Genomic DNA, 15,493 nt, shown 5'->3' on the forward strand with positions numbered 1-15,493 from the left:
CCGTTCACTGTCACCAGAGCAACCGAACAACAGAATTAATGCCGAGATGGGGAAAGGACGGAAGAGAGAAAGAAAAGAAAGCAAGAAAGAGCGTCTTTGTTTCATTTTGTGGAGGCTCCGCTTTTTAACGGTGCGATTAAGTGGTTGGAAACCGACTGAAACAACAAAAACAGAGCGTGGCAGAGAGAGAGGTGGAGGATGAGGTCAGACTGTTTTACTGTCCCGTTCGGTCCAGAACAGAAAAGTCTTTTTTAAACACCAATAATGGTTTCTGATTGGTTCCCGGCAGGACAAACACACTGAGGGGAAGTGCTAATGTAGCAATTATAGATTCACTTCGGAGAAATATTTCACGTTTTAGAGCCAGTTTTATTATTAGTTCTATTTACAGACAGCACAGCTGTTTCAGACACATTGCCGGGGACTGATTAGTTTCATATTTATTTTGTAAATACATAAAAACATAGAGGATTTCAGAAATATTCTCTTGTGCAGGAAGTTGTCCTTGTGATTTAAAGAACCATGTATGACCATCTTTATGACCCATTTATGTCCGTTTCTAAGACCCAAATGAGGTCTTAACGTTCCACTTGTCTGTTTTTTATGTAGCGGCCACTCAGATGTAACCACGTCTTATATTAGTGTCCTGGGCTGAACTCAGTCCAGAAAACAAACAGAAAACGATCAGCTCCTTTTGGTAAAATCAGAGTCTCAACGATTGTCCAAAACCTGTCAAAAATGTCTCCTGGCCATCACATTGTCTCATATTTCAGAAGAACAGAAAAGCAGCAGTGCAAAAAAACATGTTTCCCAGTCTCCCAGCAGACTTTTTTCGAAAAGAAGTGCCAAGCCACTCTCTCAGCTTGTTAAAGTCAAGCCTGTAGGCCCAGATCCTTTTGGCAAATCCGTTCGCTTTCTCTGTGTGTGTGTGTGTTCAAGTGAAGTGGCTGGCTCCAACCACTCTGTGGCTTGGTACACCAATTATGGGTTTGACCATGCAAACACTCGCTCTCTTTTTCTCAGACACACACGGACACACACGGAGTGGCCGTACAATAGTTTCACTCCATGTTTCAAAGTGCAGCCATAATGTGGTTTTCTCATAGTTGTGAGCTAATCCACTCCGAATGGATCGACTGTCTCAAATAATTATTTCAGTCCACAGACGGAAGAACCGTGAAATAAAAAATCTGCTTAGTCCTTACAAAAACTGCAAGAACACGGGCACAGACCGAAAGTTTTTCCTCTCCGAGTTTTAAAAAACGAGATAAACGTTTCTCTTCCGACCAGGTAGAAAAAGAACAAGAAGTCAAATATCTCCCAAGTTATCATAAATGATATCCGGTGATCTCAGCGGTGTCTGTTGGTGCTGGCTGTACCACAGATTAGCAGGCGGACGCTTGTGTTTGGACACTTCGCTGTACAGCTCCCTCCCCTCTTCTCCTCCTCCTCCTCCTCCTCCTCCGCCCCAAATGTTGTTGTTGTTGTTCATATTACTGCCGGGACCTCCATGTTTCCCAGGGGGCGGGGGCATCGGCTCTTTCCGAACGAAACCACTCTTCCCCGGCTTGGGAGCAGTGAGAGGCTTGGGCCACCTTGGTGCCGGAGGTTGCGGTGTGCCGCGACTCGGGCCTAGCTGTGGAGGAGAATGTCTCTGGGGCTCCGACGGCTTCCCCTGTGATGGGGCGCTGTAACTCCCCTCCGGTCCTGATGGGGCCGCCACCTCTTCCTGCCTCCTCGGGCTGTGGGCCTCATCGTAAATGGTCATCCCTGGGCTAGCGGGGACGCTGCCTTTGGCGCAACCTTCCGGTTCATCATATATGTGCTCCTGAGAACGGGCAGGAGACGATGAAGCCCCTTCTGCTTGACCTCCTGGGGGTCGCCTATTGCTGTTCACTCCTCTTACTCCCCCTCTTCCTCCGCCTCTTCCTCCCCCTGCAGAACCGTTCAGACTCAGCGCACTTGTTTTCTGGCTCAGCTCCAGGCTGATCCGATCATACACGTGTGAGTACAGGTCAAGTGGATTCCTGTGGTTGCTGCCTACATGGTGATGGTCCCCTTGGACACCACCACCCGAAGTGTCGTCTCCTACGGGTCGGAGGCGTGGCGTCGGCACTGGGGGTGTGGATGGGTTGCTGGTTTGGTTCTGACCCTTGATGCTGTCCACTGGGTCGGAGTAGAGGAAATCACCACTGAAGAGAGGCAGGCGGACTGAATCTGCCGGCTCAGAATAAAGACCTGCGTGTTCATCAGATGAGGACACACCTTTCCCCGCCTGCTCTCTGGGAGTACGTGGAGGTGTCCCTCCTCCTCCCAACATCGCGGGAGGCTCTGGTAAACTCCTCCCTTTGTGTCCTGCCCCACCTGCTTGCCCCCTTCCTCCTGCTCCTCCTCCGTCTCCTCCCTCTCTCTTCCCGAGCACGCCGTCAGCCGAACCCGGTTTGCTGCCGCCCGAATCGCCGTCCGCCTCCCGACTGCTGCAGCTGCTGCTGTCTCCGCTTCCTGCCGTCATGCCACCAGGAACGACGTTGCGTATGTGCTGCAGCGTCGCGGGGCACTCTGGGTCAAAGTTAATGGGGCAGCTGAGGTGGCGCTCCTCAGCCAGAGCCTTCTGCGACTGGATGGCCTGGTCCACCAGCGTGAAGATCTCGTTGCCTTGCTTGGTGTCGAAGGTGAAGTTGCCGGGGCCCGAGTCGCACCGCCGGCCTGCCTCGAACGAAAACATCACCTGGAGAAAGAAAAGGGAAGACAGACGAGGAAAATGTTTAAATGAATTTTAATGTGAAAGTCATAGAAAAGCGTGTGACCATGTTAATATATCCAGAAGTGTCAGAACAGAAGCCAGATTGGCACTGATCTTCCCATATTTCTTTCCCAAATGCGAAAAGGATCAGCCATTTTCTTTTCAAAAGAAGTATATATCATTAAAGACCGTATCAGTCTTTACGGGTCCGTAAATAAACATCTTGTGCCGACAAACCAAACAGACCCTTTAAAGGTCATCTGTCAGTTTGAGGTCTTACTCTCAAACTGTCAAGCATCAAAGTGACACAAAAACAGCCACAGATTCTAAAATTAAATATTCTAGACCACACGCACACAAGCTGCTGCTACTTGCACTTCCTTTGTATGATCAGTCGGGCAGTCTGGGTTTAAATTTAACACATCGAACTTCCTCTCGTGGTAGGTGTGAAAGGTCGACCTGGAAGAAAGTTTTTCAGGGTTTTGTTCTGTGCACCCACCCGGTCCCTCCCGTATCTCCTCAGCAGCTTGTATGGCCACACGAGAACGTTCTTCTTGGTCTTTGGCTCCTTCAACATCAGGACGTCATTTTCGGCTTTCAGCCAGTAGCTGCCCACCAGCGCACAGCGCTCTGATGCCTCTGTACGCTGAACGCTCACCCAGAACTCGTTCACTGCAGAGAGAAAGTCATTCTTAACAAAACTTCTCCTTCTCGGAAGTCCACTTGGATGATCCTCTGTGCTGCAATATTTAGCCATGACTGTAAACCTATGAAACCACCCTGCTCAGTGTCCTTACCCTCCTCTCTGGAGTAGTAGATGAGGTTTTCAGACATCTGCAGGTCCTGAGGTCTTGCATTAGAGTCCACAGCGCTGCTGTTGCAGCTGCCACTTCCCCCCTGTTGAGACATAGAGAGTCAACCAGCTGAGCACGACATCAAATGAGGATTGTCAGTGTGTTATCCCCGAATGTTTCCATCGCAGAGCTTTGTGGTTTATGTGTTGAACTCTGAAGGCAAAAGCTACCGAAGAACAGAGTAGGCATCGAGTGAGAGAAGAGACAAAGAGTTCAAGAGGCTGAGTGTGCACCAGAGAACAAGCGGATGAAGCTTTCCTCCTGGAAACTCCCTCTGGCTTCCTCTCTGCAAATATGTGTCATGTTTTTGTATGTGTGTGTGTGTGAGCGCACACGGTTTAAGTTGCGGCGCGCACATACACTCGAGGGGCATGTGGGTAAATTTGGACGACTGTAACATCCACACAAACAAAAAGGCTGCATCACGTTGAAACTAAATTTAAAGCTGCAGTTCTTTATCCTTTCCCACCAAATTAGGGAGATTTTGTTTCCACTGTGTAAATATTTTTGGTCACGTTGAGGCTCAAAGATCAGAGAGCAGAGAAACATTTTGAAAAAGAGGAGACAAAAGCATTTCTAATACACACCAGACAAAGCCTTAAGAACACATCCACCCAAGTCTTCTTCGCTTATAGCAAACTATATTTCCTCAAGCAAACACAATGAGACATGCACATAAGGAGAGGGAGGGAAACATGTCCAGATACCTGAAATGCAATGTCACACATGGTCTCCATCCAGTCCTTGGCGACACACTTTTCTGCAGCAAACACGTGCGTCTTGTCGTTGGTTTCCACACAAAACGCTGACATGTTGTCTTTCGGACAGCTCTCCGTCAGAGAGGGAAGAATGGAAATGCACTCGGACAAGCGGATGATCTTTTTGTCCAGCTTCCTGGTTTTTTCGTTTGAACCGCCACCCGAGCCTCCGCCGGCCCCGCCTCCTGCGCCCGAAGGCGAGTCGAAGAACTCGAGGCGGGCGATGCCGTTTTGGCTGGCGGGGTAGAGGACGAACCAGTTCTTCTTCCATTTCTGATTGGGGAAAAAGATGAACCCGTTACCGTGGCAATAACTCAAAGCTGCGCAATCAAATTGTTTTATATTAATAGTGCATCAAAAGAATGGGTTTAATGCAGTCAGGCTCATCTACGGATCATTTTAGCATTTTCAGCGTACCGTTTTGGCTTCAAAACATTCATGTTTTTATTTGTTCCTTTTAGCTTTTTCTAGCTGCAGCAGGAAGGTCAGATAAAGCCACTGCACACTAGAGCCACACTTTTCCCTCATAAATTGAGGCCAAATCACAGCTAAAAGGAGAGTTTATATTAAACTTCATAGACAACACAGAACAAAATAATGCTTTTATAATATTTATTTTAAAACACATATAAGCAACACATTTTTGTTCGGTCTAGAGATTGGTAATCCAATGTTTTGTGTAGGAAGTTGCGGAGTGGGAGGACAGGCTGGAAGGTTGCGATCAGATAAAGGAGAGGTTGATGAACACACAGAAAAGGTGATTCTTTGTGGTGACAGAAAGCTTTTCTGTTAAAAATAGGGAAACATAATTTGCATGTGGCTTGTTCAGAGAGCAATGGGGAGAGATACACAATGTTCACCAATGATTAAAAACCTGATTAAGACAAACGAAAAGATTGTTAACATTTTGTAGTCAGAAAATCTGAGTCAAAATAATATTTTTGTGTCTATCTTGTACCAACTCTCCTGACTGAAGCTTCATGTAGGAGGCATGTGGTGACAAATCTAATGCAGTTTGACTCAGATCTGTTGCACTGTTTCCTTTGCATTCAATCAGCAGCAACAGACCACAGTTACAGCATTATTCATTGCTGCTCAAAAAGTAAAGACTTTTCACAAGAGTTTTCACAAGTACGCAAATCCTTATCAAATATACATATCATATTGTTAGATTACACATTTAGTGCGATGAATTCATTCCAGGAGTTATTTTGGGTGCAAGAAGTTAAGTTTTTTTACATTATTACTCAGTCTGCATCAGTAAGTATAAATATAACTCTCAGGGTTACAAGTTATTATGACAGAGGACCTGTTATGGTTTTCTTTAATTTCACTTCATTACAGATGGCTTTATATGGTAGTCTGCACAAAGTACAGGGACACGCCCATCCACCCACTCTGTCTGTCTTTAATACCAAAAGCAGATACCCTCAGGCACAAAGAAGAAGCCTTGTATGCATTCACATGCTTGGCTAATAAAACTAATTCTGATTAATTGTCGCCATGACAGCAGACGATGCTCTAAATATGGATGTTGCTGCCAGGAAGCTATGAATTCTAAAGTCTGGATGCTTCACAAACATCTTCAACCTGACAGCACTGAAGATTTACACAGTCAGCACAGTTTCCAGGTGGACACCCTGAGACGAACGTCACCGATTCAGTATCTGACCAAATGTGAAATGTGGCCACAGTCTCACCTTCTGTTCTTCAGTTATGGGGTTTTCAGAATATTATGTTGTTAAAGTGAATTTGACCTTTGACCTTTTGGATATAACGTATCACTTTTCAGACATTTGTGTGAAACTTTGAGGAAATTCCCTCAAAACGATGATGAGACGAGACGTCACATTCACAAGAATAGGAGAGACAATTCAGGAGAGACATATTGCCTCTGACTCTCACTTCGTGTAGATTTTTGTCTGCCCTGTCCCCAAACAGGTTATAAACATGAGCCGGTCAGAACGAGGTGACACGTTTATCATTTCTCCCTGAGGAAACAACAGCTAACAATGATCTCTTCCGCTACGAGGACAAACAACAATACTGAACAATGAGAAGCACAGCAGGTGTGAAACACTCCAGATGTTCACTTCTAATAATAAATATGGTGACATACTATATGCAAGATTATTTGCCGTCAATACACGAGTCCACTCAACTCATTTACGAGAGCTTATAGGTAAAACTGAATGACACGAGACGAGATATCATCTTACATTGCGGATGTGCTGACATGACATGACTGTTGTCTTTTCCTGGTTTTAAAGGGTGCATTACAGTAAAGTGATGTCATTGTCAACAACTACCAGACTCTTTTAGCTGTTCTATTATTTGCCACTAGATCCACATCAGTGATTATTATTTACCAAAAATCTCATCATGTCATCCCTACAATATCGTTGTATTTGATTTTTAAGCCCTAATGACACGATAAGTAAACATTTATTCTAATTTGGAAATCCGTGTCACCCCCTTTACCCACGAGACGTCTGTGTGTTTTGCTGCCCCATCACATTATGCCTCATCTCAGTTACATGTCTCCACTGTGTGTGTGTGTGTGTGTGTGTTTTCCCCTCCGTTCACGCAGCGAGGCGGAAGCTGCATGACCGTCGGAGAGCTGAGCTTGTGACAGGAAGGTCAAGGTCGTAAAATCCTCCGATCAGCAGGGAAAATCCAGCAAACTGAGACAAATGAGAAACGCTGGCACTACAGCTTCGGGTCCTCCAGCGCTCCCTGATCAGTCAGGTGGTCTTCACATATCAGATAATATTAACATGTGTCGCTCAAAGGACCCGTGAGTTCAGTGCAACAGCAGCTGCAGACGATTACGTGACTGTTAAGACTGATACACATACACATAAATGCTTTAGGAAATATTTTTCAAAATTTGGTTGTTTAAGGATTGTGGCTTGGAACGGATGTTTATAACAGGCTTTAATCACAGCAGACATTTTGACTGACTCTGACACTTTTCCAACCGTATGTCAAAAAGTCTTCTGTGGAAATACCTGATAATACTAAACATCGGTGGAAATTAAATCATTGTAAATAGTAAGTATAAATACAATAGAAATGCAGCCTACAAAAATATTTGTTTTGAAAATTCTATTTGCACATATTGCTCACATCTACCAAGACATCCGCCAGCAGAATAGGACGACTAAACATCAGTCTGCCAGTGTTTTAATCAACCAGTGGATCTGTCAGTGGTAAAAGAAAGATGAAGACACTCAGCTTCAAAGAGAAGTAGCAACAACACAAGAGAAAAAAAAATCCACAAGTAAAGTTTCTGTGCTCAATATTTGAGGTGAAAAGTACATAAATATTTGTGTAAAATATACTACCTATAATTATTTTACTATTCTAGCCGGTAACACTGGATCTCACAGGATGTGGTGTTTAATCTGTCACAGTGCATCTTGCTCGTCATCAGTGCATTTTATAAACTCAGTGTGTTTCACGTTTTGTTGGTCAAATCTGGAAAAACGACATAACTGACAAAGTATTAGAGAGAGAGAATAGTTCCCTGTGAAGCTGAAGTATAAAACAGCATGAAATGGAACTACTCCAGTCAAGTAAAGCACTAAGGATGATGTACTGTGCATATTTACTCATGTTGCGTTACCTGATGAACTCTTAACAACACGTCAGCTCGTCACTATTATAATATTATTGTGGCATTTAGGTCATAAAGCTGCGTGAGATAAATATGGGATCTGTCATTTTGAGCTAAATAAGTGATTGAGCATAATTTTTTTTTTTTTAAAAACGATGTCCTGACAGAAGGGCAAGCATTCATGGAAGACGGCTTCACCAATGTCTTACTCGCATACATTTACAAGGTTTCTTAAGTGAGCATATGCACACCGTCCAACCCTTAACATTAACAACTGCCAGAAAGGACAGGAAATGTGTGGGATTGTCATTACCCAGGATTCTCTTTACTTCTTTCTTCTGTATCCAGGTGTTTCTCACTTTGTGTGTGTGTGTGTGTGTGTGTGTGTGTGTGTGTGTGTGTGGTTGTTTTTATTATTCTCTGCAGATGTAAATGCATGCACACACAGACAGACTCTGAAAAGCCATATACACGAACAGGGTGTGAAACTTTTAAACTGTGTTGCAATAAAGTGCAATAACGTGTGTGTGTGCGCATGTGTGTGTGAGTGAAACAGCTGGTCCATATAAGGCAACAGACCGTTATCAGCCACTGTTACACCGAGTGGAAATTATGCAAAGAAGATCATGACAGAGAGAAACTTCCTCACTGGCGTCCTTCCTGTTAGAATCAAATTGGCAGAATTGAACAGAATTAGCTCAGACAACAAATGCATGTGTTGGTGTTTCTTTCCGTCTCTATTAAAACTGTCACACTCACCTACAGTGAACGCGAGTGCTGCATCTGAAAATGGACATTATTAAGAAAGGCAAACAAAAAGCTACAAAATGACAAAAACACTGCTCTACATTCAGTTGTTCCTTTTTCAGCAGTTTTTGGTGACAGACTTCGACAACATGAGCGTCACCTGACAAGTACACAAAATAAATCCTTTTCTGTTGGACTTGAGTGCCTTTGAGCAAATGAAACACCATACCACTTCCTTGTGTATTTGTTATTAAAGACTTTTAATGCAGAATTACTACAAATTTAGAAAATTGTGTCCATTCTATCTTTCTAGCAGTTCTTGAACAATGTTCCTGTTTGTGTGAAATGAGTCTGCAAATTAATACATCAGCTGTCTGTATTCGTGTGCATTTGACAAGATACAATGAAGTCCGTTTTTCAGAGAATGTTTTGGCCTTCAGGACTTTCATTACCGTTCTTCCTTGTCATTCACTACTGGAGATGACGTCTTTTTTCATGAAATTATTTACTAGAACAAAGCCAATGCTGGTTCTGTCTCGTCTTCAAACATGTACCTCACTAATTTGTTTAGAAATTTACATCACCTTTGCCTTTTGCATGTGTTAGTCATTGTATTAGTTCCAGATGCTGCTGTAGATAGTGTCACATATTTCTGAACAGGATTAAATTTGGGTTTCATGATATTCTTTATGTGATTTAGCGACACTTCACTCATCAAAACATAATGTGGGGACGTAAGTCATTCCAGTAACTGTAACTCTAGTTATCAAAACATGATTGCAGCATGTGTTTGCATACAGACTGATACTGTCTGACAGATGTCTGACACATTTAGCCACTTTGGCCTCTTTTATCTGTCATGGTGCTGCGCATCATGTCTGTGGCCACAGACAGAACACAGTGGCACATGCAGTGTGTGTGTGTGTGTGTGTGGGGGGGGGGGGGGTTATCTGTGTTTGTTTATGAACGTGAAAGTATGCGTGTGTCTCGTTAATGCTTGTTTAGAAGAGACAGAAGGAAAACAGAAGTCGAGTGTAATGTGTTTATGAGAGAAAAAAAAAGACACAAACAGAGAAGTGTGTGTGTTATAGAGAGAGAAACTGCTTTGACCACCCGTCCTCTGCGGTGTCGACAAAATCTAACTTTCAAACTTGTAAGCACTCAGGCCTTTTAGATAGCTGTCAGTTGACAATCTGATAAAGATACGATGAGATCAAATTATATTAACATGTCTTAAATGTATGGACACCATGTGTTAACCTTCCCTAAATAATCTGCAAAATTTAAGATAAGTAGTCAAGAGTTTTCTTGATCAACCATTTGGTCTATGAATGTCAGAACATAGTGGAAAACAACCATCATGATGTCCAAGAGTCCAAGCTGACGTAAGTAACTTGCTAAGCTTCATCGGACCAACAGTCCAAAACACAAACGTGTTAAGTTGAGAAGACTAAATAACAGAAAATATAAGTAATTGAGAAGCTGAAACCAGTGGATTTGGGGTATTTTTTCCATTAAAAAAAAGGTCTCAAATGATGAAGCAATTCATTTCATTCATTTCAGCTGTACATAACTGATTGCCTAAAAGGGCAAATAAACAGTTTCAATCCGCAGCAACTCCCGTCTACTGAAGTGTCTCTAAAGGAGCTCCTGACAGGGAAGACCAACACCTTCTACCTAGGAGTATTGTTGCTTTCACCAAAGTAGAAAGCCCCTCTTTCTTTTCTTTCCTTTCCTTTATTGAGGAAATTTTTTCAAGCACCAATAAGAGGCCGAGGTGGGCTGAGAGTGCATTTCTGCACAGACTTAATCACTCCTTTCTACTCAACATCTCCACATCACAGGATCATACTATTCTTGCTGTAAATACACCGACAGCAGACTGTTTACGGAGAATTACACACGGTCCTATGTCAAGTGGCTTATTCATACGACAAATGAAATGGGCATTTAATTTCTGAGGAATATGCTTCAGTATCTGAGACACTGCCTGTGATGAACACAGGAAGAGAAGATGTGACACACAAACCCATTAATCCATTAGGAAGACTTCAGACATGAATCATTGTCGTTTTAATCTAGCTGCCTCTGGGTATGAAATTCTACTTTATTCTGACACACCCCGCCTGTTCAAGTGTCGGCTAGCTCCCGGCTGAAGCTGTTTTTAGTGCTCAATCAAACAGCCCGAGTGCCCTGCCCACCTCTGCAGCCTCTCCTGGTGGTTGGCAAAGAGCTGCCAACATCAGACTAAAAGCTTTTTGTAGCTGCAGGCCACATGTGAACTACAGTCTGCAGCTCCAAGCATCTTCAATCTGAATGTTTGTGTGTGTGTGTGTGTGTGTGTGTGTGTGTGTGTGTGTGTGTGTGTGTGTGGCAGACAAATAGATGCACATACCAACATGACTTCAACTAAATCACGCAACACGATCAGTTCTCTCTGCTGCACAGGTCTTAGCCACAAACTGAATTCAGACGACAGCTCTACAAATTAAAAACTGCAATTACAACAGCAAAAAGTGTATGAATCATAATTGAACACATGGCATGTGTAATCACATTTACCTTGTTCATAAAAGTCTCAACTGCCAATCAAAAAAGCAGCTGAGCAGCCACATCACTGCACATATTTGGCATGCATCCCACATCACCACTGTTCAGATGTGGTTGTGATTGGCTGAGACAGCGGTGTACACAATTCACGCCTTACATGTTACGAATACTTTTGTGATGCAGTGGGCTTCAGAGGAAACAGCAGACATATTATGGTCTGCAGGAATGTTTAAAACAGGTCCTGGACGTCGTGTTCAAATTTCTTTAGTCTTTCTTTAAAGGGACACTGCTGATTGTACACATGAAGCTCAGTTTACGCATCACAAACTTCTTTCAAAATTTGACCAAATCTCAGATTGGGTTTGAGATTTTTTTAAAAATTGCAAAACTAAATGTGCACTCATTTGTTTAGTTTGAATAATGGCATTTAGAAGGGTATTGCGTTGCATTATGGGAAATGTAGGATCCAGTGTTTCAGGGGTTTGACCCATTAGAGACTAGACATCAGGGTATCTAGATTTTAATTTGGACCTTTTTAACCTGTTAGTTTGTTAGAATGAAAGGAGGACATTTAGTAAGTTTTCACTATGACCAGATTAGTACACCAAGACTAGAGATGGTGTAATGTCCAATAGCAAAGTGCAGACACAGACTTATAACAAAGTCTATAACTAATCACTGTTCTCACTTGTCATTGATCATTATATTAACTTGGGGTTTCCTAATGGCCTCAAAGTCTATTTCTTCTCACTTCCCCCCTCTTTTTCTGTCAAAACTCTTCTATCAAACACTGAAGAAATACATAAATGCTCCAAAACACTAAATAATAATAATTAGATAATCTGTCTATTTATTTCAGTTAATGGAATTAAATAAACTAATCCAACGGTTTCCAATACCGAGGGTTGAGCAGTACTCGAGGAAAACAATCAGAACAGCTTATACTGAAAACAGTAGCTTAACGTATGGACAGTAGACAATAAATGTTTGAAATGTAGCTGCGGCTTGATGGTTCACATCGTAGCAGCGTGCTGTGAGGGCAACTTCACACGTCATTAAACATCAGTCTGAAAGAGAAACTTGGGTCGGACGGCGCCGCTTCACTCTCGAGTCACATTTTCCAACCATGCACGTGGGAACGAGCCTATACGCGTGTGCGTGTGTGCATGTGTGTGTGTGTGTGTGTGCATGTGTGTGTGTGTGTGCGTGTGCGTGTGTGCGTATGGCCACTGACAGCTCTACCAATTGCATAATTCACCCAGCAAACCTCACACCCGTTTCAACACTGTTAGAAGAGCGAGCGTCATTCAGCTTCCTGTTCTATTCTTTTCTCCGCTGATGCTTTTTTTACCCTCTTCAGGAGACTTCTGTCTCTCTGCTGCCCAAATCTTCAGCGGTAACAATATAGTTTGAAAACAGTTTCTAAAAAGGCATTGCAGCTGGGTTTTGAGCGTATGAATATGTATTGTGCAGTTGTGATTTCGGGGCAGGAAGCAGGGCCAGAATGTTTTGTTGGTTCATGTCATATGACCACAGACAGAGAGACAAAGACCCTCTTAGAAATCTTTAAGAGTTAAGAGTTCTTATCTAGTGTGGCTCTGAGAGCAAAGTGTGAATGCCAAGGAATGAAACAAACAAACACCCAGGTGTTATCACTTACATTTAACTGGGTACAGTCCTGCTGACTATGAGAAGGTGACAAAAAAGGGGGCCTGGTGACAGCGGTTGTAATGGCATTAACAGCTGTATACACTTCTAAGATGGAGAGGAAATGCAGCATGTCTGCCAACTGTGTCTCAACTTCCCAGCTCTGTTGTTCTGGCTCTGCTGCCTTTTATGATGCGTTTCTTGTGGACAGTCACATTACAATCGTGCTAAAAATATAGCTGTCACCAGCACACACACACACACACACACACACACACACAAACCCCACAACAACGCACAAACCTATCCTCTCTTTCTCCCTGTCCTAATTTACTTGAGGAAATTGCTTTAATCCACTTTAGTATTCTTACTTTAAATGAATGCCATACAGCGCTCATACATGCATCTGTTTGCACACTGAACGCACAGCAGCTTTACTCCAAACAGCTACTTCAAGACAAGGCCAGACCAGTGAAGCATTTAGAAAACTCCCTCTGTCTCTGCAGGTAGTGTAGGTTTCCCTTTGAAGTCACTGTGCATAATGACTGGTCTGCAATTGCACCAATATGTGCTCTTTTTATCTGCCATGACGTCAGATGATCCATTTTTAGTTTATCAATAGGAAGGAGAGAAAGTTAGCACAAGTTATTTGTGAATTAAATAAATTATTTAAGGCTAAATAAGACACTGAAGTGTGTTTTTTGGGGGTTTTTTTTGTAATATGCCAACATATTCCTGCCGCTCTGTTGTGGTGTTATCACATGTTGTGCTTTAGCTACCGGTTTCTGTATTATTTTTATAATGTTTGAAGAGTTCATGTGTGAACTTTAGCATACCTTAGTTTTTAGTGACCTTGAAAAGCTTCCTGGGACATTATCTACGCATCTATCTCTGGCATATTACTTTATATATTTTTGCGTTATCACATCATGCTCAAAACATTTCGTTTTTTGTTTTTTTTCCGTCACTCCTGTCAACTCCGCCAATAAAGAGAAGTGATTTTGAGGGACTCACCTTCCCAAACTTTTGATGCTGCACATGAAGTTGTCCCTCCTTGACGTGGGTGTCCATGCCCCCCAAACGCTGAAGCCCACCGTCCTCCAGGAAGATGAAATCTGACTTGAACTTCACGAAGAGGGGGGGGGAAATCACTTTTTAAGGGGTTATTTTTTTTCCTGTTTCCCAACAACTTCCCCCGTCTCTCACTTCCGCTCCCCAGCCGATAACACGTATATGTCGCAACGATCACGCACAGGTAACTGTGTCGTGGTGGTAATAAAGAGGTCCATAGAGGCACCGAGGGGGTCCAGACAAAGTTAAATCATGTCCAAATGTTGTTGGTGGGTCGCTTATATGTCGCCTCTCACTCCTCCTGCAGGGCTGGACCGGTAAAAAAAAAAAGCTGCACGTCAAAACACAGCATGACACTTCCGGTTAGATCTTTCATAATAAAAGCTTATAGCATCAGCTTCAGGTGCATTTTGGAAACAATAAAAGTTTAGCAACGCTTAACTACAGGTATGTAATAACTCCAGCTGGTATAACTACAATTGCCACCTCATGGTTGAATGCCTCAGCCTACCAGTCAAGTTACAGTTAGCATCCATGTCTGTCCGGGCTCACATTGCATAAGTCATGAACATTTTCAAAGGGATTTTGGTCAATACATGGGACTCTTAAAGCTGTAGCCACAACAATAGACCATCCTGAAGTGAAATAATCTGGTCTTTTAGACTAGATTTGAATTGAACTACTCTTGTACAAGATAGGGCCTCAAAGTTTCTCCATTACAGTCTGCATTGTACTTTCAGGAGATGACCAAACAGATTTGTAATTCATGCAATTAATATCAAAACTGGTGAGGTTGAAACCTCTGGGTCTCCTGGGCTGAAATGTTTGTCCAGGGTCCCCTAACGGTAATAAAGAAACTTTAAAATGTCTAAAGTTAAATTATCAGGAAATGAGAACTTAGTTTAGTAAGAGTTCATTTAAATTCTGGTGAACGATTAAGCCTGACAGAAGTGTTAAATCTTTGTTAAAGGTCAAACGATCCTCATGAATACGGTAGCTACATGTAGATATTATTCATTAAGTCTCATGACTTAAAGAAGTATGAGTTACACAACAGAGTGTGAGAAATATTTCATAACACTTTCACACTGTTTCTGTGCTCAACGTACAACATACGTACGACGTGCTGAGTTTATAATAAACCCTAAACTTTTATATAAACATGTCACGAAGGAAAAACATAGTTGTCCCGACTGTCCGCATTTTATTTTGAAATATGAACCAACATCCGGTATTTTCACTCCGTTGCGCTTGACGCACCTCTCTCCCTCCAGGAGGAGTGAGCAGCGCGTGGTGGGCGCACCGAGCCGCTCCTCTTCCTCCCGCCTCCCACCTCCTCACTCTTGTGTAATTTCTCTGTTGGTTTCAGGTCTGACATGCACGCACTTTCTAACTCCTGCAGGAGCATAATGTGAACTAAATTCACGGTAACTTGGGATGATGTGAATAAACTGCCGTGCATCACTGCAGAACTACATCTCAAAGAAAACTGCAATTATTCATT

At 42.9% G+C, this 15,493-nt stretch overlaps 1 protein-coding gene across 1 annotated transcript; it reads right to left on the reverse strand.

Annotated features, from left to right (window-relative positions):
- Window positions 1-356: 356 nt before the first annotated feature.
- On the reverse strand, window positions 357-14,249 carry dok1b (docking protein 1b). Its single transcript, XM_069159240.1, has 5 exons — window positions 13,933-14,249; window positions 4,305-4,628; window positions 3,541-3,640; window positions 3,243-3,415; window positions 357-2,728 (listed from the first exon to the last, which is right to left on the reverse strand). The coding sequence occupies exons 1-5, from the start codon at window positions 13,987-13,989 to the stop codon at window positions 1,310-1,312; spliced, it is 2,073 nt and encodes a 690-aa protein (XP_069015341.1). The 5' UTR covers window positions 13,990-14,249; the 3' UTR covers window positions 357-1,309.
- Between the last annotated feature and the right edge of the window lie 1,244 nt (window positions 14,250-15,493).

This window comes from Embiotoca jacksoni, unplaced genomic scaffold (assembly GCF_022577435.1).
Source record: "Embiotoca jacksoni isolate LCO1_2020_lvr unplaced genomic scaffold, fEmbJac1.0.p SCAF_24, whole genome shotgun sequence".
Lineage (NCBI taxonomy): Eukaryota > Metazoa > Chordata > Actinopteri > Embiotocidae > Embiotoca > Embiotoca jacksoni.

Bases quoted from the DNA above. Each gene is read 5' to 3' on its own strand.
- dok1b (XM_069159240.1), bottom strand. From the start codon at position 13,989: ATGGACACCCACGTCAAGGAGGGACAACTTCATGTGCAGCATCAAAAG. The intron at 4,629-13,932 runs GTGAGTCCCTCA...TTCCCCAATCAG, and splicing joins AGCATCAAAAGTTTGGGAAG to AAATGGAAGAAGAACTGGTT. The intron at 3,641-4,304 runs GTATCTGGACAT...ATGTCTCAACAG, and splicing joins TGTGTGACATTGCATTTCAG to GGGGGAAGTGGCAGCTGCAA.